At 35.2% G+C, this 21740-nt stretch overlaps 1 protein-coding gene across 1 annotated transcript in view; it reads left to right on the top strand.

Moving 5' to 3' along the window:
* Positions 1 to 21740, top strand: part of LOC143224307 (fibroblast growth factor 18-like) — a 75840-nt gene that overhangs the window by 37564 nt on the left and 16536 nt on the right. The window contains exon 2 of the mRNA XM_076452703.1: positions 8743 to 8788. Within this exon, the coding sequence (XP_076308818.1) occupies positions 8743 to 8788 (46 nt within the window). The remainder of the gene's footprint in view (positions 1 to 8742; positions 8789 to 21740) is intronic.

The raw sequence follows: 21740 nt of genomic DNA, 5'->3' as shown, positions 1-21740 counted from the left end.
GCAAAGCTACACGAGGGCTATCTGCGCTAGCCGTTCCTAACTTAGCAGTGTAAGACTAGACCACTTACCGCCAACTCTTGGGCTACTCTTTTACCAACGAATTATAACGCCCCCACGGCTGAAAGAGCGAGCTTGTGTTGTGTGACGTGGATTCGAACCCGCGACCCTCGGATTACGAGTCGAGTGCCTTAACCCACCTGGCCATGTCGGGCCTCAAAGAAATAAAGGTTTGTGGTTTTCATCAAAGTCGACATCTGGAAAACAAACATCTAAGACTGGTTAGTTTTTGTCACATCTGTATGGATAAACGAATATATCGCATACAGTTTATTCTAATGTTATATTACGCGTTTTCCAAATTGTCCTCTTGAAATTTAATTCATGTAAGCGGTTTCAAGTTACAGAATTAATTGTTAGGCTCTCTATGAGGTTTTGTTATTTTCAAATAATCCAAGTAAGTAATTCAATGTAACTGGATCAATTAATCATGATTTTTAATAAAAAAAATAAAAAAAAAATTTTATTTTTATTTAATTTTTCATATATATTCGAATATAGATTTCAACTAGGTAAACAACAACAAAAAACTGCGAGCAATTTCTTCCGAAATGATATATCCAACTGCATTAACACTATTAAGTTGTAAGATCTGTGTCGCGGGATTCAGTCTGTGACGTCATTACTTGTTGAGACTTGTTTTTCTTCCACGCGTCATTAATCAACATTTACCAAGCCCCATATTGTGGTTCGTAAGAACTCGAAAGTGGCCTTTGAAAGTTTTCTAAAACTGTCAACGTTTTTGTATGTCTACACAAAAGGATTAAAGTCAAAGACCCTTTAGATTGTTTAACCTGTGACCCCTTGGTGCGATCTATGACACCTAACTTCTCAGTATGACCTTTGGTGACCTCAAGATAAAAGTGTTATCTGTTTTAATCGATTCTTAAATCTCCTATTCGTTTCACTGTTGTTGTTGTTGTTGTTGTTTTTTAAATCAGGACCTAGGAGCATGAATCAGCGTCAGAACAGGTTCCTGATACAAGCTGTCGATCAGCTTTCTGCTTTTATGTCTTTATTCTTTGTCTTAGTAGGGTTTTCATGTTTGAGAAGAGGAAAAAAAAAACAAGAGAAAAAACGAGACAAATGTAAAAAAATACAATTAATTACAAATTTAAAATTGAAAAAAAGATATATTGTTCTACGGTAAATACGTACAAGTTCCATTTCCTTATTTAACAAATCGAACAAGATGACCAGACGATGTTTTTAAAACAGCTGGTGCTCCAGAAACAGGGCATTCTGGTAACAACAACGAATACCTGGTCTGAGAAGGAAAAATAACGTGAAGAGAATTCTGGTACTCAGTTCAACGTGTTTCTACTTTTTGATCTGCAACTTTGTTTGTAATTAAGCACAAAGCTACACAATGGGCTGTATGTGCTCTGCTCGCCACCGGTATCGAAACCTGGTTGCTAACATTGTAACTCTAAAGACACACCACTCTGGTGATTGATCCACAATCATTTATAATTCAAAGTTTCCTGTTCTCTATGAGTCGTGGTTGGTTGTTTGTATTTAACTAAAAAGATTCACAATGGGCTATCTTGGCTATGCCCATCGCGGATACAGAAACCAGTTTTCTTGTGTTGTAAGTCTGCAGACGTACTGCTCCACTGGAGGAAGAAACTGGTACCCTAAAATATATATTTCCAAGCGAGTTCTCTTCGTGATTTGGTTAACGTTTACTAAACGTCGCTCATTGAAGTTCGTTTTCCTTTCTCAGATTATTTCGCGCAAAAGTACACGAAGTACATCTGAGCACAGCCTTCTTTAATTATAACTTAACAGGCTAGACGGAAGGCAGACTGTGAAGAGCACCCACCGCCAGCCTTTCGTAACACTTGTCGCATTCAGAAATGCGATTCGAACGTTGGAATTATAACACAACCACGGCTCCAAAGGGCGGAGCCCGTTTTAAAAGCGACGGATCATAATCTTCGAATTCACATCCGAGGCACGCTAACCACTAGGCTACAACAATTCTAATAATTTTTATACAAGTATTTTAACTTTAAATTTTAAGATATCATGTAAATAAAACAGCTAAAGCATCTAGGTCAATTTTACTATTTTAATGAATAACCCATTTGAGATAAGGCTTAACTATACTTTTATCAGACTACATATTTCATTTCTATCAGAGGTGGAGTACATTCTGATGTACCTGCGAAACTGTGTCCTCTTTCTAGAACCTTCCGGTGCTATCGTTTAAGCTCTTAATCATTTGGCTTATTTCTCCAGGAATATTTTGAAATTCCTACGCGTTCTGCGAAAGGTATATATTTTGCTGACCAACCAATACAAAGTAACCTCAGACACAACCTTAATGGTTTAAAAAAAAATTGAAATCGCTACCTATAGAATGAGTGAAATCAATCTCAGTCAAACTGGTCAGTTATTGTGCACTTCTTTCTCATTGGTAAGAGGCAATTAAACTCATGGTTCGAGCAGCTTGGCCTCATTGAATACCAACAAAATATTTGACGGGATACACCTGGACCGGTTTAAGATAACCGCAGAAATCGGTCAGAACAATTTTAGTCTAAGTGAATAATTTTACTTTTTACGCATACCTCAAATATACTTCTTTGAACAGATAACATCATGGACTATTTAATTAATACTTAATACAGGCCTATATATATAATGTTATGGGTTATTTACTCTATATAAATAATATAATACCACTGGTTGACTCCGTACTCTATGATTGGTACAATTAGTACTACACGGTTGGTACAGAACATACTACACAATTTATACAGCTATTACTATACAACTGGTACAGTTATTACTATACAGTTGGTACATTTAATATTACACGGTTGGTACAGTTAGTACCACACTGTTGGTACAATTACTACTACGCTGTTAATACAGTTAGTACATTTAGGACTATACAGTTAGTATTACACTATTGATACAACTGATATAGTTGAGACTAACAAAATATTAGTGACACATTAAAGTCATTTTAATGTTTAGTGTTTGTTTTAGATAATAAAAAATTAAACTTTTTTTTATACTAGTCATTTTAGTTTAAAAACTAAACATTTCTTGTTATGCATGTTAAAGTAATAGGTATGTTACGCCAGTGTTATCCACAACTTGATGAAGTTATTTTCAATCAGGTTAGAAGGGTGTGACGTTTTGGTAATTTCTACACTTTTAATTAAACACCAACTATAGAATGAACATGGCATCCACTACCTGATTTATTTGGCTACACTAAATATATATATTTTTTTTTTTCGTTTCTTGGATTCACAGCGCAGCAGTTTCTATAGGAGAAGTGTGCTGACGTTTCATAGAATATAATAGTTTGCTCTTTATGATCTACGTCTGATATACTTGGTTATCAATACCTATTTTACGAGATAATTCCAAAAGACTTTGAAACAATAGGCTATCCATAAAGAATGAAACGTGAAAATTTTCCTCTGGATAGTTTTATTATGCTTTATATCTCGTGAATGTAGTTTATACACGTTTCGCATCATGTGATTACGGATTATAGAGAGTATGCCATATATAAACGACTTCGAAGTCTCACCACGTTGTTAAAGTCACCAGTAACACTTTATCTTATGACGTCGCATCTTGACAATATTACTGTTATTTCCATTGTAAAGCCATTACATCTAAAGCACACCCTTGCCTCCTGAAAATTTTCATAAGCTATCTAGTGTGCAAAAATGTCAGTTTTCTAGACCTTGTTTCAACAGTCCAATCAAACAAACGGTGCTTCCCGCTGCTCAGCTGGTATGTTTTGTTATGACTTAGCAAAACTGTCTGTTTCTTTTGTTGTGTAGTAAGTAGCTTGAGATGTGCGACAGCTGAACGAATATGTCGTGGAAGCATCTTGTGTACAGGTGACTTGTAGTTCTTTTCCAGACAATGTTCCTTCTTAATCATGATGTTTCACACTGTTGCCCAAAGTTCCTTCTTAATCATGATGTTTCACACTGTTGCCCAAAGTTCCTTCTTAATCATGATGTTTCACACTGTTGCCCAAGTTCCTTCTTAATCATGATGTTTCACACTGTTACCCAAAGTTCCTTCTTAATCATGATGTTTCACACTGTTACCCAAAGTTCCTTCTTAAGCATGATGTTTCACACTGTTGCCCAAAGTTCCTTCTTAATCATGATGTTTCACACTGTTGCCCAAAGTTCCTTCTTAATCATGATGTTTCACACTGTTGCCTAAAGTATTTCTTAATCATGATGTTTCACACTATTGCCCAAAGTTCCTTCTTAATCATGATGTTTCACACTGTTGCCCAAAGTTCCTTCTTAATCATGATGTTTCACACTGTTGCCTAAAGTATTTCTTAATCATGATGTTTCACACTATTGCCCAAAGTTCCTTCTTAATCATGATGTTTCACACTGTTGCCCAAAGTTCCTTCTTAATCATGATGTTTCACACTGTTGCCCAAAGTTCCTTCTTAATAGTGATGTTTCACACTGTTGCCCAAAGTTTCTTCTTAATCGTGATGTTTCACAATGTTGCCCAAAGATCCTTCTTAATCGTGACATCCCACATTTTTGCTCAAAGTCCCTTCTTAATCATGATGTTCCACATTGTTACCTGGGGCACATAGGCAGTTTTTGCCACTGACGTTTCTGCTCGTAGATTCTAAATTGTTACAAGACGTCACACTTTACTTATCACAGCTGAGTAATGACTTATCACATGTCTCTTTTTGAAGGGTACTGGGGTTACAGATTGATCCATATTCCCTTGTATTAAAATGCCATAAAGGAGAAGGGATATGCTATATCCCCAATCTGAATACATTTTTATGATTTGAATGTTTGAATATTTTACGACGAGAAGGAATGTTACATACACTTCATAAAATCGATGAATTTTCAGTAACATTGTACTACCTACGTGATGCTGAACAATCTCAAAATATAGTTCTGATACATGTCGTTCCACCACGCCTTTACATCGGCTGTGGTTATTATGCGACTTGATTATTTTAATATAACATACTCAATCTCATGTACATGCATATATTTTAAATATCTAGGGAGGGAATGCCTTGTCTGAATATTCTCAGAAATACTGTAATTAATTACATGGCTTGTTTGCTCAGCCTCAGTGACGCTGCTAACGATATATTTGACAGTAAACCTAACTGTGTTTGCAGGTGTGTTTAATTACATGGCTTGCTTGCTCAGTCTTAGTGAGACTGTTAACCATATCTTTGACAGTAAGCCTAACTGTGTTTGCAGGTGTGTTTAATTACATGGCTTGCTTGCTCAGTCTTAGTGAGACTGTTAACCATATCTTTGACAGTAAGCCTAACTGTGTTTGCAGATGTGTTTAATTACATGGCTTGCTTGATCAGTCTTAGTGACACTGTTAACCATATCTTTGACAGTAAATCTAACTGTGTTTGAAGGTGTGTTTAATTACATGGCTTGTTTACTCAGTCTTAAGTAACGTTGTTAACCACATCCTTGAGAGTAAGCCCTAACTGTGTGTCAAAGTAGTGTTTTAGTTTTCATATTGCTAGTGACGTAGTTAACGTCTAGACGTGATTTTGAAATAATCTTACGACTTTTTCTGACAGACTGAAACGTTTCAGAGAATATTTTCGTTACGTACTAGTTTGAAAAGGCCTATTGGTAACCAAGAATTAATTTCGAAGCATCGAACTGCAAATGAATTAAAGAAAATTAATAATTCTTTTACATGTTGTAAGACAAGCGGCGTACTGAAACCAAAACCTGTTTTATATATCCGAGGAATAATGAACATTGTCACAAAACTCCGACAATACGAAATTTCGAGTTCGGTACAACCTTTGTAAAATGTTGAGCTTAAAAATTTGGAGCAGTACTTGAATGAATTTTACGCGTATAATCTAATTATTCTAACTTATTAAAAAACAAATTCTGATAAATGGAAAACAGTTAGAAAGTACGGAAATTTCGAACTTTTTCTTTCGGTTGAATTCAGAATTTCGTTGAATTTATGAATACTACCAAATGATTTATTTTGACTATATACATAAGACTTTGTAATTGACCTATAGGTGTCGCTACCTTTCGGCAGCATGAAGCTTACAACATGAAAGTAATAATTACTATAATTTTAGGGGAATTCTCAGAAAAGAAAAACTAGATTTCTCGCGATAGTTTGTATTACCATTGGAATTAAAAGGAAAAAGAAGTCAACAGACATTGATGTATGTGTAACTGAAGCAGAAAATACGTATAGGAAAACTCAGTATATCTTGATTAAAATATTAATTTTTTTCTGTAACAAAATTCGAAATTTATCTAAGTACTTCAACTATTATTAGAATCATAGTTAATAGAAAGACTGACCGGAATGTGTTTTTAATAATGTAAATGCTTATAAGCCAATTAATATTCACCAAATACCACTGTTTAATTTGTTCTTAATGACGATTATGACCCTCCCCCCACTTCCCTATTGGTTCAGTGGTATGACTTCGAGTTTACGTAGCTAAGATTCTGGGCTTGAAACACCTGGTGGGTAGAGTACAGATAGCACATTACGTAACTTTGCACTTAGCAACAACCAAACCGAATACTGAATTTGTACTAACTGTTAGAAGTTTATATTTTGAGTATAACAATCATTCTGAAAGTAAATTATTTATTAAATTCAAACATGTTCGCTCTTTCAGCCGGGGGTGCGTTACAATGTTCACGGTCAATCCCACTATTCGTTGGTAAAAGAGTAGCCCAAGAGTTGGCGGTAGGTGGTGATGACTAGTTACCTTCCCTCTAGTCTTACACTGCTAAATCAGGGTTGGATAATGCACATAGCCCTTGTGTAGCTTTGCGCGAAATTCAAAACCAATCAAACCTATTAACAGCGGCATCTGTTGGGCATCTGAAAAATTAGTATCATATTTGTCACAAATCACGAACATTATTATTCTAGAAAAAATACCAACAGCAACTTTTCATCAACAAGAAAAACAAAACTCAAAACTAGGTTCTCACAATAAACACAAAATGTATACTTCTTTCGTTAAGTTTGAAAACAGATGTTAGCATAAATAAAACCCAAAATAATATGCAAGCGATATTTGAAATACGTAATTTATCAGAAAGAAAGTATTGGTTTTAATAAAGATAGAACCTATAACTATATTGTTCAACAGAGAGCTAAATATCAGTCACACTAAAGAACATTACCTAATTAAATTTAAGGTATACGTAAAAAGACCTTTAGGAAGTCTGATTTCAGACTAAACTTAACATGTTATATATTCTTCCCTTTAAACAAAATCTACTGGTAAAACGAAGTAATGGTAATTTTTGACGTGAGGGATATAACATGTAATATGTATAGTACCTTACAAAATAATATCTATAGTACCTAGAAAATATTCTTGATAGTGCCTTACAAGGTAATATCTACAGTACTTAGGAAATAATATCTATAGTATCTTACAAGGTAATCTATAGTACCCTGTAAAATAATATCTATAGTACCTTACAAGGTAATCTATAGTACCCTGTAAAACAATATCTATAGTACCTTACAAGGCAATCTATAGTATCCTGTAAAATAATATCTATAATACCTTACAAGGTAATCTATAGTATCCTGTAAACTAATATTTATAGTACCTTACAAGGTAATCTATAGTATCCTGTAAACTAATATCTATAGTACCTTACAAGGTAATATATGTACCATTTTCTTATACAATAATATCTGTAGCACCTTTTTATGTAAATATTGTAAATTATTCACTAATAAAACGAAAACCCAAGATTTAATAGAACATTGTAATGAATGAATTAGCACAACTTTATGGATGGATTAAGTGTCTGAACTGAATTAAAAACCTTTAGTTTCAATTATTGTTTCAATAGACATCAAGTTTCTTCAATATTGTTTGTTTTCTTCCTTTTCGATAACTATAATTTTATGCAGTCGCAAAACTACTGAAACTGTCAAATGTGCAACATTAAATAATTAAAGGAACAAATCACAACTTTCTAAAAACAAACAACAAAACAGATCTATTCGTAACCGAACTGTTGTGTTAGTATCTTCGCTTATATATTTAGTGTAACACACCATAGAGTAAAAACTTTATTACGTATGTTTCAGTGAACATGCGATCGTTAATCATTTAGTGACTCAATACACATGACTGGAATATCAATACTCTAAAACTTACAAGAAAATTATATGTGTGTAATAAATTAGACCACTTTGCTCTAATTAACCTTGCATATATTACGCCTTGATACGGTCCTGATTTCATAACATTGCTTACGTGAATACGAGGTTTATTTTATAGGTCTCGGCTTAGTTTGATCTTGATTTTTTATACTGTTATTTTAACAGTGTTTTTATGCGTTATACAGAGTCAAAACTGCACATAATACCTATACAACAGTATAAAATATAGGTAGTTTTAATTGTAGTGTTTTGGATAGTATAAAAACAACGTAAGGTGCGTGTTGTTTATAGTTGAATATACACACAATGTTATTAATATTCTATCTTTAATGTCCTAGTTTATATATAAAATATAAAGATATGTGTGATTTAGAAGTGAAGCTACACGTACCGGTTGTAGTAAAGTAATTGTAAAAATCTTGTCTTTGTAAGTAAAGTGTCAGCGATACCATGTCACAAACAGATTTTTTTGTTATTAATTCAATCTAGGTTTTGCCCAGTTGTTGCCTTGCTCCTCGTGCTCAGTATCCAGTGGGTAAGTAACCTCTTTATTTATACTCTTATTTTCATTCTTCTTTAGAAACAATCAGACCAATGAACACGTATGGTCATTCAGTCACGCGTGACAAGTGGAAACATCACTTGATCTTTGTAAAACGTTCAGGATGGTACGGAAAAACTAGAAGAGACAGAAATGAAAACACTATGTAGTAAAACTAAATTATTTAATAGTAAAAGAGAACCATGAATATCTTAATAATTTATTTTTGAAGTCAAAAGTTATGACCTTTGTCATTTGATTTGAATCACATTATTTAAAGCAGAAACTGTAAAACTTATTTCATGTCTTTTTTTTCTCAAACACTTTGGGTCCTCCGCTGGTACAGCGGTAAATTTTCGAATTTACAGCGCTAAAATCAGGGGTTCAATTCTCCTCAGTGGACACAGCAGATAGTCCGATGTGGCTTTGCTATAAAAACACACACACACGCACTCAAACGATTCGAAACTAAAATCCTCTGAAGTTTTGTTAATACAGATCTGTTGGTTTTTGCTAGATGTTCTAGCTTTTAACATTCTTTGTTACGTCAACAACCTGAGTAAAATAATTAGAAAAGACATATGCGTTAGAATATTGCTGATCATGAGGGAACAAATCCAAATAAAAAATGAAGCATCGAAATACTAAACTGATCTGTTTGCTAGAAACTCCATCTACACTGAATTGGAACATCTGGGTTCCACATGTTGGTGGAAGTTACGTTGTTGAATGTAAGACAAGCTCAAATGGATTAATATGTGCTAAATACGCAGGCCACATAAGCCATTGTGTATATGTGCTGAATACGCAGGCCACATAAGCCATTGTGTATATGTGCTGAATACGGCCACATAAGCCATTGTGTATATGTGCTGAATACGGCCACATAAGCCATTGTGTATATGTGCTGAATACGGCCACATAAGCCATTGTCACGCTCTTCTGGACAGTTGCGAACATTATTATCACAGAAGATTATTGTATTTATGGTTTTGGAACAGGTCCTTCCCGTTTGCCATGATGAAAAGAACATTGTAGTGAATTTTAAATGTTATTTACCATTTTAAATGAATCAAAGTTTGGGTAAGTATGATTGAAAACGAAAGCTATTCGTCCATCTAAATAAATCAACGGACCTATTGTTCAACATGAGAACAGTTTTCACACCATTGCAAAGTTTGCAGTAGCTAAAACTGTCGAAACAAAACGGGTAGGGTTAAATGTCTTATGTGATTCTCTTCACGTGGGTTACTTTATATTAAGTAAAAAAGTAAGACGAAGTACGATTTTTCAAATCACATCAGTTACTCATTGCAATGAATAACCACATTTTGGTGTTCTAAACTTCACTGATCTATGCTTTACTTTCATCAGAAACAGTTTTCATACTTGACGAATGCCAAGTAATGTATTTTGTAATGTCCCTCACATGATAGTTTTAAAATAATTTATCCTAGCCACCATTTAAAAAATTTAACAAACTGGAACAAAGGACTGAGTTAATTACATCTCACAAACCTATCCAATGTTTTGTTGGGTTTTTTTCTGTAAGTCAGGTCGCCACGAGTTTGTAGCCACTGTTTTCTTTAGGTGTGACAATATGGATTCATAGTCATCACATTCTCTAATAACAGAAGGTGGTAACCACTATTTGCTGTACCAGCAGAGGTCAGTGGCCTTTATTTTCTTTAACAACGAGGGCTTGTGGCAATTTCTGTTTCTAGTAGCAGAAGCTGATGGCCACTGTACCTCTCTAGGTGGAAAGTTGTTGTTGTTACTGGTCTTCTTGAAAACCGACCTGAGTAGAATAATTTTATTTTTTTCAAATTTCTGAGATTTATATGATCAACTTGCAGATGTAAGGATCTAAACGTATATTTAATAGGGTCTCAATAAAGTGCTCAGTCAGTATTTCGCAACAGCGATGTTCGAAGTTTGGAAAAGATATACGAACTTCACAATTTTTAAGACATTCATACATCATCTTCATGTACTAAAAGTCATCTACCAATAATAGTATTTTAGGCTTATCAAAGATGGCATGGTCATGTGATTAACTTAATGCTTTTAAAGTTATAAGGTGTTGAAATTGAAACGTTGTAATGCTTGTGTTTTTAAACCTTGTTTATAGCCGTCTATTATGGTTTTCTTTAAAATATAAAGGTTGAGCATGTTTAGTGCAATAAATTGTGGATCCGGCGACCTCATGTTCGCGTCCCGTTCACTCATAGGAAAATTATCTCAGCTCTTTGAAGCCAAGAGTAGATTACAATAGTTATGATCCAATCCTAGTTTAAGATTAGACGAGCCCAAGCTAGCCACTTTCCCTTTAGTCATAAAGTCAAATTTAGAAACTGTTATAGTGCGATAGTATTTGTACTGCTTTACAAGAATATTGTAAGAAAAATATATATGTAAAAACATTATATATATAATCGAAGTCTGTTTGCTTGTTTTGAATTTCAACTTTTTTTTTTACACTGAGCTCAGCTATCTGTGTTTATTCCATTTTTTTTTTACTTTACGTTTTATATTTGTTTGTTTTTGAATTTCGCACAGCGGTATGTCTCCGGATTTACAACGCTAAAATCAGGGTTCGATTCCCCTCGGTGGGCTGAGCAAATAGTCTGATGTAGCGTTGCTATAAGAAAAATCACAATCACAATTTCGCACAAAGTTACACGGGGGCTATCTGTGCTAGCCATCTCTAATTTAGCAGTGTAAGACCAGAGGGAAGGTAACTAGTCATCACCACCCACCGCAAACTCTTGGGCTACTCTTTTACCAACGAATAGTGGGATTGACCGTGACATTATAACGCCCTCCATGGCTGAAAGAACGAGTATGTTTGGTTTGACGGGGATTCAAACCCGGAACCCTCAGATTACGAGGCGAGTGCCTTATCCACCTGACCATGCCGAGTTCTAATAACGGAGAAAGGCTAATGTGATTTAAATATAACATTCTTAATGGAGAAAAGCCAACATATTCTAAGTACAGCATTTGTTAATGGAGAAGGACCAATCTAATCTAAGTACAGCATCTAGCAACGGAACTTTAATTAATTTTTTATTTAAAGTAATAATGTCTTAACATTAAACATAAAAATATGTCATCATGAAAGCTTCATGGAATGTGAATATAACCGGCCTTCATTTGTTGCTTATAGTTATTAGTTACAAACAAAATCCAGATTTAGGGACAAGTAACCATGAAACCCTTGTTCTTACTTTGGATGTGGGAAATAAAAGCTAATTATTATTTCTGAAACAACAACAACAAAAAAGAGCCTTTTTTGTACTTTCCACGTCTTATCGTACAAATCTACTGATAGGAATTAAGGTTGATAATAGTAATATTTGTCCACTACGAAATATTTAATGGTTGGTGTTGTCACGGATACTGGCCAGAAGCTGAAAATTGATGTTATCACAGGAATTGTGGATTGGAGTTATCACGGATACTGGGCAGAAGCTGAAATTTGATGTTATCACCAGGAATTGAGGATTGGTGTTGTCACGGATACTGGGCAGAAGCTGAAATTTGATGTTATCACCAGGAATTGAGGATTGGAGTTGTCACGGATACTGACCAGAAGCTAAAAATTGATGTTATCACCAGGAATTGAGGATTGGTGTTGTCACGGATACTGAGCAGAAGCTGAAAATTGATGTTATCACCAGGAATTGAGGATTGGTGTTGTCACGGATACTGACCAGAAGCTGAAAATTGATGTTATCACCAGGAATTGAGGATTGGTGTTGTCACGGATACTGACCAAAAGCTGAAAATTGATGTTATCACCAGGAATTGAGGATTGGTGTTATCACGGATACTGGCCATGAACTTAAGATTAGAGGTATTAAAGATAGTTACTAGAAACTGAGGACTGGAGGTATCATGTATACATACTAGTAATTGAGTACTGACAGCGTCTCTAATACTCACAAGGAACTGAGGACTGACATTATCATTGTGTTAAAGAACGTTTGATTGTGTTTATAATATAAATACCATGTTATAATATAGCTCACCTCACCAGAAACTATGATGTTCAACATATTGATTGGAAATTTCTGATCATATTTCACATTTATCCTTGTTAACTACCTATGTTAACTTAGGTTAACACTTAACCCTTAATAAACGGGTTTATCCATTTTCAATATTTCGATACACGTATGTTATGCGTTGTTTACATGTGACATTTAGAAATGCATTCAGTACGCTTAAAAGCAAAATTAATGAACACAAGTCTTTTCTCTAGGGCTGTTCGACAGGCAGTTAATTTCACAGTTCGTCTAATTTAGTACTGATCTGGTTACTTTGTGATGACATATATTTTGTACGCCATTGTTCGCGTCACAAGAATGCACATTATTTGACCTATTATCAATTTTGCATATGCTAATAACCACCTAGGTGTAGCTTACAAAATCCATTTCTATTACTTCGACTAGTGTAGCGCCCAATCGAATACAATACTTTGGCCCCGATTTGGTGTAAAATGTCACAACGTCAGAAAGAAACAATACATGCCTTTCAGTGAACGAACCAGAGTCTCTTAAATCACGCCTTCAAACTGTTGCGCATTTAAGTCACCGTTACACTTTCCACTGTCTGTTTTTGTCTTATTGTTTTTGCAGATAGCTATATGAAATTTCCCAAACTTATTGGGTATATGATTTTTTAATTAAATATTTTTAACTTTGTATTTGATACGACGACTTTACCCATTATACGACTTTCCATTTAATGTTCTTCACGCTTTGCATAAATGTATTTGTTTGTTAATAAGCACAAAGCCACACAATGAGCTTATCTGTGCTATTTTCACCTTGGGTATCAAAATCCAAGTTTTAGGGTTTTTGGTTTATAGACCGCTGTGCCACTCGAGACTTTGGGACAAAATATATTATTGAACTGGAATTAAAATGTCTGTTGGTGTCATGAAAACTGTATTCAACAACTTCCGTAAATGATTAGAAGAAATCCACTTCAAATATTTTATACCTTTACAATCTTCCAATGGACTATTTTGCACGTTAAAAGAGAAGATTTTGTTTGTTTGTTTTTTGAGTTTCGCACAAAACTACTCGAGGGCTATCTGTGCTAGCTGTCCCTAATTTAGCAGTGTAAGACCAGAGGGAAGGCAGCAAGACATCACCACCCACCGCCAACTCTTGGGCTACTCTTTTGCCAACGAATAGTGGGATTGACCGTCACGTTATAACGCCCCTACGGCTGAAAGGGCGAGCATGGTTGACACGATGGGGATGCGAACCCGCGACCCTCAGATTACGAGTCAAATGCCTTAGTACGCCTGGCCATGAAAAATAAGAAGGGAAACATAGACTATTATTTCGATCTCTTATCAGCAACTGAACCTAGGTTTGTGCCCACTATTTTCTCTGACAAATATTTTGCAGTTTGGGTTAAGTCCTGCATCTCTATCTAAAATCCTTCCCTCCCTCAAAAAAAACCAACAAAAACGTTTTTCCGCTAAGTAGTGGAAAGTTTGTTTAAACAGTCATTACGATAGCTAAGTAGTGGAAAGTTTGTTTAAACAGTCATTACGATAGCTAAGTAGTGGAAAGTCTGTTTAAACAGTCATTACGATAGCTAAGTAGTGGAAAGTTTGTTTAAACAGTCATTACGATAGCTAAGTAATGGAAAGTTTGTTTAAACAGTCATTACGATAGCTAAGTAGTGGAAAGTTTGTTTAAACAGTCATTACGATAGCTAAGTAATGGAAAGTTTGTTTAAACAGTCATTACGATAGCTAAGTAGTGGAAAGTTTGTTTAAACAGTCATTACGATAGCTAAGTAGTGGAAAGTTTGTTTAAACAGTCATTACGATAGCTAAGTAGTGGAAAGTCTGTTTAAACAGTCATTACGATAGCTAAGTAGTGGAAAGTTTGTTTAAACAGTCATTACGATAGCTAAGTAATGGAAAGTTTGTTTAAACAGTCATTACGATAGCTAAGTAGTGGAAAGTTTGTTTAAACAGTCATTACGATATTAACCATTGTATGCAGATTACCTCAATGTGTCCCCCGCTAGTAGAGCAGTATGTCGACGAATTTACAACGCTAAAATCAGGGGCTCGATTCCCCTCGGTGAGCTCAGCAGATAGCCCGATGTGGCTTTGCTATAAGAAAACACACTTAACTGAATGTAACTAGTCATGTTAACATCGTATGTCGATCACCGACATATGATTGATAATCTTGAACAATAATAAACAAACAAAACCTTATAAAGTTCAAAGTTTTGTTTCTTCTATGCTGCTCTTCTACTGTTGTCTTAGAATACATAAATTAATAAAAATTGAAGTGTAAAACCAAACCAGTTTCCACAAGGTTTTGTTGCACGTTTTATCTGTGTCATCTCCATTTGTTCGTGTGACAGTTCAGTATTATATAAATGATAAATCCATAATGCGTATTGTACAGTATTTATTAAAAAAGTTTATTTAAAACAAGATAAGGATATCAATGTTCTATTATCTACATCAGATTAGTCACAGTTACCACAATTTTAATTCTGATATAAAGTGTACTTTAAGATGGCACTTGCTGAGTTATGTTTTATGACAATATTAGCTGTCCTAACGTCTAATTCTTTTGTCATCATTGTATTTGATGAAAATATTAACTCTACTACCCTCTTGTTCTGTTGTTATTGTAGTGTTTGATGACAGTATTAACTCTACTACCCTCTTGTTTTGTTGTAATAGTGTTTAATTACAATAGTAACTCTACTACCCTCTTGTTCTGTTGTTATTGTAGTGTTTAATTACAATAGTAACTCTTCTACCCTCTTGTTTTGTTGTTATAGTGTTTAATTACAATATTAACTCTACTACCCTCTTGTTCTGTTGTTATTGTAGTGTTTGATGACAGTATTAACTCTACTACCCTCTTGTTTTGTTGTTATAGTGTTTAATTACAATAGTAACTCTACTACCCTCTTGTTTTGTTGTTATTGTAGTGTTTGATGACAGTATTAACTCTACTACCCTCTTGTTTTGTTGTTATAGTGTTTAATTACAATATTAACTCTACTACCCTCTTGTTCTGTTGTTATTGTAGTGTTTGATGACAGTATTAACTCTACTACCCTCTTGTTTTGTTGTTATAGTGTTTAATTACAATATTAACTCTACTACCCTCTTGTTCTGTTGTTATTGTAGTGTTTGATGACAGTATTAACTCTACTACCCTCTTGTTTTGTTGTTATTATGTTTAATTACAATAGTAACTCTACTACCCTCTTGTTCTGTTGTTATTGCAGTGTTTGATGACAGTATTAACTCTACTACCTTGTTGTTTTGTTGTGAGTGTGGTGTTTGATAACAGTATTAACTCTCCTAACTACCTACACAAATTCTAGAGAATAGGAGAAGGAAGTGAAGTATTTCAAAGATTTTCAACAAATACAGTTTATGTACAACATATGGTATAGAACAATCTAGCAAATCGAAAAAAAAGCTATGAAGATGTAAACACCATCTATTTAGCCTTTGAACTGAACATACGCTAATGCTGTTAGATATTGCATCTATTTAGCCTTTGAACTGAACATACGCTAATGCTGTCATATATTGCACCTATTTTAGTGAATAATTTAGGTGGTCTCCAAATGGAAATGGAGTTTATCTGTTTGTTGTTGTTCCTGTTGTTTTGGTTGGGGTTTGGTTATGAATTCTTCACAAATAAAACTTCTCCTAGCTGCTTGATATAGTGGTTAAGGTTCTTGACTAGCAATCTGAAGGTCGCAGGTTCAAATTTCCTTGACCGAATATGCACGTCCTTTCAGCCATTAGGATATGCTATATTGTGACGATCAGTCACACCAAATGCTGGTAAAAGGTCAACTCAAAATCTGGTAGTTAGTGGTGTTGATAAGTTGCCTTCTTTGTAGTCTATAACTTAACTTAATCACAGGTAGCGTATATATTTCTCTTCTACTAGAAATTGAAACCAATCTTCTAGACTAACGTAACCTCAAGATATATTTTTAGGTTTATGTCCAATACCAATGATACCAAACTGGCGAAGAAATGCATTTAAAGTTTTATAAGTAATAATAGCATATTTAATTATCTATGCTCATCACCAGCTTGATATTTATTTTTAAGTAAGTTGTATTGCTCTAATCAGGAGTTTATATTAACTGCCGACATCCTACGCCTAATATTTTCTGAAATAACACTTATGCATTCTTGGAGGTCACATTACTTTCGCTCGATTAAGTAGTTTCAACAACGAAAATCCTCGAACTTTTTACGCAGTGAATAGAACACAAGACTCCTGGTTATGAGTCATGTCAACACATTTCTCATTCTCTGTACTTTCAAGTATCATATGTTGTAACTAGAAAATGTCGCAGATGGAGCCACCGTAGGATAATATGGAACTAGAAGATTATGGTAACATCAATAAATTATTTTTCTTCTACCTTTCTAAGGCTGTTGACTGTATATACATTTAGTTCCCATCAAAAGCTTCACAAAACAACAATAAAAACAACCAGAGCAGTTGATAGCTCTGGATGAAATTTTAACCTCTTGAAGATGTAATTATACCTTTACTGAGTGAATAATAATGATAGATTAAGTTAAAACTAATTAGCCTTTTTAAAAATCCACTTTCATCTTAGGTAATGTCACAAATATGATTGGATGTGTTTCACAGTTAGTATTATCAGTTCGTAGCGATCTTCTAATTTGTGTAATAAGATATCGGGTGTGGATAGATGTCCCGAACTAGTAAGGAATTTGTTACGTTTGGTTACTGTTGATAAACTATGTTTGAGTGATTGATGTTAGCGTCTTAATGAGATGAATATATTAGTGATTGTATCTTTTCATTAAATATTCAAATGAAATTATTTCATTATTCTTTCATTATCATGTAAATAATGATTCAAACACGAGATATTTAAGAAATGTTTCTGTCATGCTGTCAATTCATTCATGTTAAACATCGTTTACCTTTTATATGCATATTTTATTTTCGATTGTTTAATACCAAGTTATATATCAGCAATGAATGCGTTTACTTAAACCCTAACCTCGTATCCAAATATTAATTTATTATCTGAAAACAAATCTGTTTATCAAACATTAATCTGATATCTTAAACACTACAGTAATCAAGCACTAATATTTTATCCAAATACTAACCTGTTATCCAAACTAATCTTATATCCAAATTCTAATCTGGTATCCAAATTCATCTTGTAAAGTATCTTGATGCTAGTATGATATCTAAAGCGTATGTCATTTGAGTAAGTCAGAGAATCGTGTTTACCACAAATCTTCGAAATATTTGTCATGTTACACCTTATTATCAGGTGTTATTCAAACAGTTAGAAAAACATTGGATTTGATTTTTTTTTTTTTTTTACGGATAAACTTCGTAGGTTCTGTTTCACATTTTTTGTTTTGGTGTAGATTGTCCTACAATGTGTCAATGAAATTTCAATTTGTGTGTCACACATTACCGGTTGCCAGGTCTACTCAACTTGTGTGCATTTCTCTCAGTAGAAGTCGCTGGATCTAGTAATTCTAGTCAATTAATACACGCGTTTCACAGTAGAGACCGCAGCATCTACTCAACGTTTATCTGTGTTGCTTTTCAACTTGTATGCGTTTCTCTCAACAGAGGTCGCCGGATCTACTCTACTTGTGTGTCTGTGTATCAAGATAGGGGCTCGTCTTATCCACTCAGCTTGTATTCGTTCCTGTCTAACTTCTATTGACTCTTTAACTTGTTTGTTTGTTTTTGAATTTCGCCCAAAGCTACTCGAGAGTTATCTGCGCTAGCCGTCCCTAATTTAGAGAGAAGGCAGCTAGTCATCACCACCCACCGCCAACTCTTGGGCTGCTCTTTTACCAACGAATAGTGGGATTCACTATTCCATTATAACGTCTCCACAGCTGAAAGGGCGAGCATGTTTTGTGCGACGGGGATTCGAACCCACGACCCTCAGATTACGAGTCGAACGCTTTATCCATCTGGCCATGCCAGGCCCTTTAACCTGTCAATTTATGAAATTTGTCAAGGAAGTATTGAGTAAACAAAAAAACTGAATTGGTAAAAATCCTTGCGTATTACGTATCGACAAAATTCATGAATGGTACCAAATTCTAAGGACCATGGTATATTTTACAAATAAATAAACACATACAGTCATGTGAAAACGTTAGGACACCCTATGAAATCTGTGTATTTGTGTAACACTTTTGGATATATAGATATTTAATCTCATTTTCAACAATACTGAGAGATGATAGGAATATAACTGAACAATTAAAACTGAAGAAAAGACTTTTTAAGATCTTCTGTAAATGTAATTCTACAAAAATGCATATTCTAACTGAGGAAGTAGTTAGGACACCCCCCACATTTATTCCCACTTAAAATGGCTCAACTCACACACAGGTGTATCACACTAGGTGCACATGATTAGAAGATCGTTACTCAGCATTTTGAATGAGGCTTGCCTTATTTAAACCTCAGACATTTAGTTTGTTGTGCTCCTGACTGTTGAAGTGAGAGTGAGCACCATGGTGAGAGCAAAAGAGCTGTCTGAGGCCTTCAGAAAGAAAATTGCAGCAGCTTATGAGTCTGTTAAGGAATTTAAAAAGATCTCAGAAGATTTTGAAATCAGCCACGGGACCTACAGCAGGTTCTGGCTACTGTTGATGTGAAAGTGCATGCATGCCTCTACAATCAGAAAGAGACTGCACAAGTGTAACTTGCATGGGAGGTGTGCAAGGAGGAAACCTTTGCTCTCTAAGAGAAACATCAAGGCCAGACTGAAGTTTGCCAGAGAGAATGTAGACAAAGACCAGGACTTCTGGAATGATGTTCTTTGGACAGATGAGTCCAAAATTGAATTATTTGGACACCAGAACAGAGGACATGTTTGGCGTAAACCAAATACAACATTCCAGAAAATGAACCTCATACCAACTGTGAAGCATGGAGGTGGAAGTGTCATGGTTTGGGGCTGCTTTGCTGCAGCAGGACCTGGACAGCTCACATTCATAGAATCCACCATGAATTCTACTGTGTATCAGAGGGTGCTTGAGGATCATGTGAGACCATCTGTAAGAAAATTAAAGCTGAAGCGGAATTGGACCCTGCAACACGACAATGACCCAAAACATACCAGTAAATCTATCAAAGACTGGCTAAAAACTAAGAAATGGAGAGACCTGGAATGGCCGAGTCAAAGCCCAGATTTTAATTCCATTGAGCTGTTGTGGGGTGACTTGAAACGGGCTGTACATGCAAGAAACCCCACAAACATCTCACAGCTGACAAAATTCTGCATTGAGGAGTGGGGCAAACTTTCTTCATTTTTGTAGAATTACATTTACGGAAGATCTTGAAAAGTCTTTTCTTCAGTTTCAATTGTTTAGTTATATTCCTATAATCTCTCAGTATTGTTAAAATTGAGATTAAATATCAATATATCCAAAAATGTTACAAAAATACACAGGCTTTCAGAGGGTGTCCTAACTTTTTCACATGACTGTATTTAGCCTATTTATAAAGGTAAAAGAAGTAACTTTCTTCGCTTGCTTACGAAAATCGCGTTTAATGACACAAAATAGTTTTAATGTGCTGGTGTGTCACAGGGCCTGATTCTTAAAGCATGACTCTTGAATCTCGATATATAGAAATTAATTAACACACATGCAGATATTCTATAAAAATAATAAAAGTTGTACTAATTTTAACTTTTAAGCTGCTAACTTTTCTTTTAAATTTAACAACCGCTCGTAAAGTATAAAATTATTACAAATAAAGCAACGAATAGTGAGATTGATCACACGTTATAATGCCTTTACGGCTGAAGGGACAACCCTCAGATTATTATTATAGATACAACATTTGTCGTATTTAATCTTTATCTAAGAATTTGTACCGGACATGGCAAAATGGTTAATGTTTCGGGCTGTGAATTAGTAGGTCAAACTTTGGAGCGAGGATACTATGCAACTAGGCTATAGAATTGTCACCAACAACATGGATCAACTCGTGACCGTCCACGATCTGGCAGACCTCGTGTGACCACGCCCGCACAAGATCGCAACATCCGGTTACGTCACCTTCGGGATAGGACCACCACTGCGACGTCTACTGCCTCAACCATACCAGGGCTGCGTAGCATTTCCGATCAGACCGTACGCAACCGTCGACGAGATTCTTAGGCTCCATGTGCAACCCATCATGGTGAACGTCAACGACGTTTTTCAACATGACAACGCCCGTCTTCACACAGCCCGACTCACCACTGTCTTCTTGAGACACCACAACATCAACGTTCTTCCCTGGCCCTCCAGATCACCAAATTTAAACCCCATCGAACATCTTTGAGACGAGTTGGACCGACGTCTGCGACGGCGACAACCTCAACTGCAGACTCTACCTCAGCTTGCAGTAGCTTAGCAGGCTGAGTGGACAGCCATTCCACAGGATGTGATTCGTTATCTCATCACTTCCATGGGCAGGAGATGCCAAGCTGCTATTGATGCTCACGGGGAGCATACTCGTTATGACGTTTGAGTGACGTTAAACTTCACCTTGTGAGCGTGGACTTCGCCTTTGCAGACTTTGGATGTTCAGCAGTGAATGTGCAAAGTTTCACACATGTCATACAAAACTACCCGGAATAAACTTGTTAACAATTTGTCTCATATTTTGCCTTTTGCGTTTCTTTTTTTCAAGAGTATATATATTACCTTCTGACCTAAGTAAAAGATTAGTTTCGTTTGTTTGCTCATTGTTATAAAGCGAAGCCACACGGAACTATTTACTATATCCACCGCTGGGAATCGAACACTGGACTTTAGCGTTATAAGTCACTAAATTCACTGCTGCCCAGTGAGGGACCAGCAGATAATAATCAAAATTTTCAAAGATGG

Source organism: Tachypleus tridentatus, chromosome 8, assembly GCF_004210375.1.
Source record: "Tachypleus tridentatus isolate NWPU-2018 chromosome 8, ASM421037v1, whole genome shotgun sequence".
NCBI lineage: Eukaryota > Metazoa > Arthropoda > Merostomata > Xiphosura > Limulidae > Tachypleus > Tachypleus tridentatus.
This window is presented reverse-complemented; position numbering and strand designations above follow the sequence as displayed.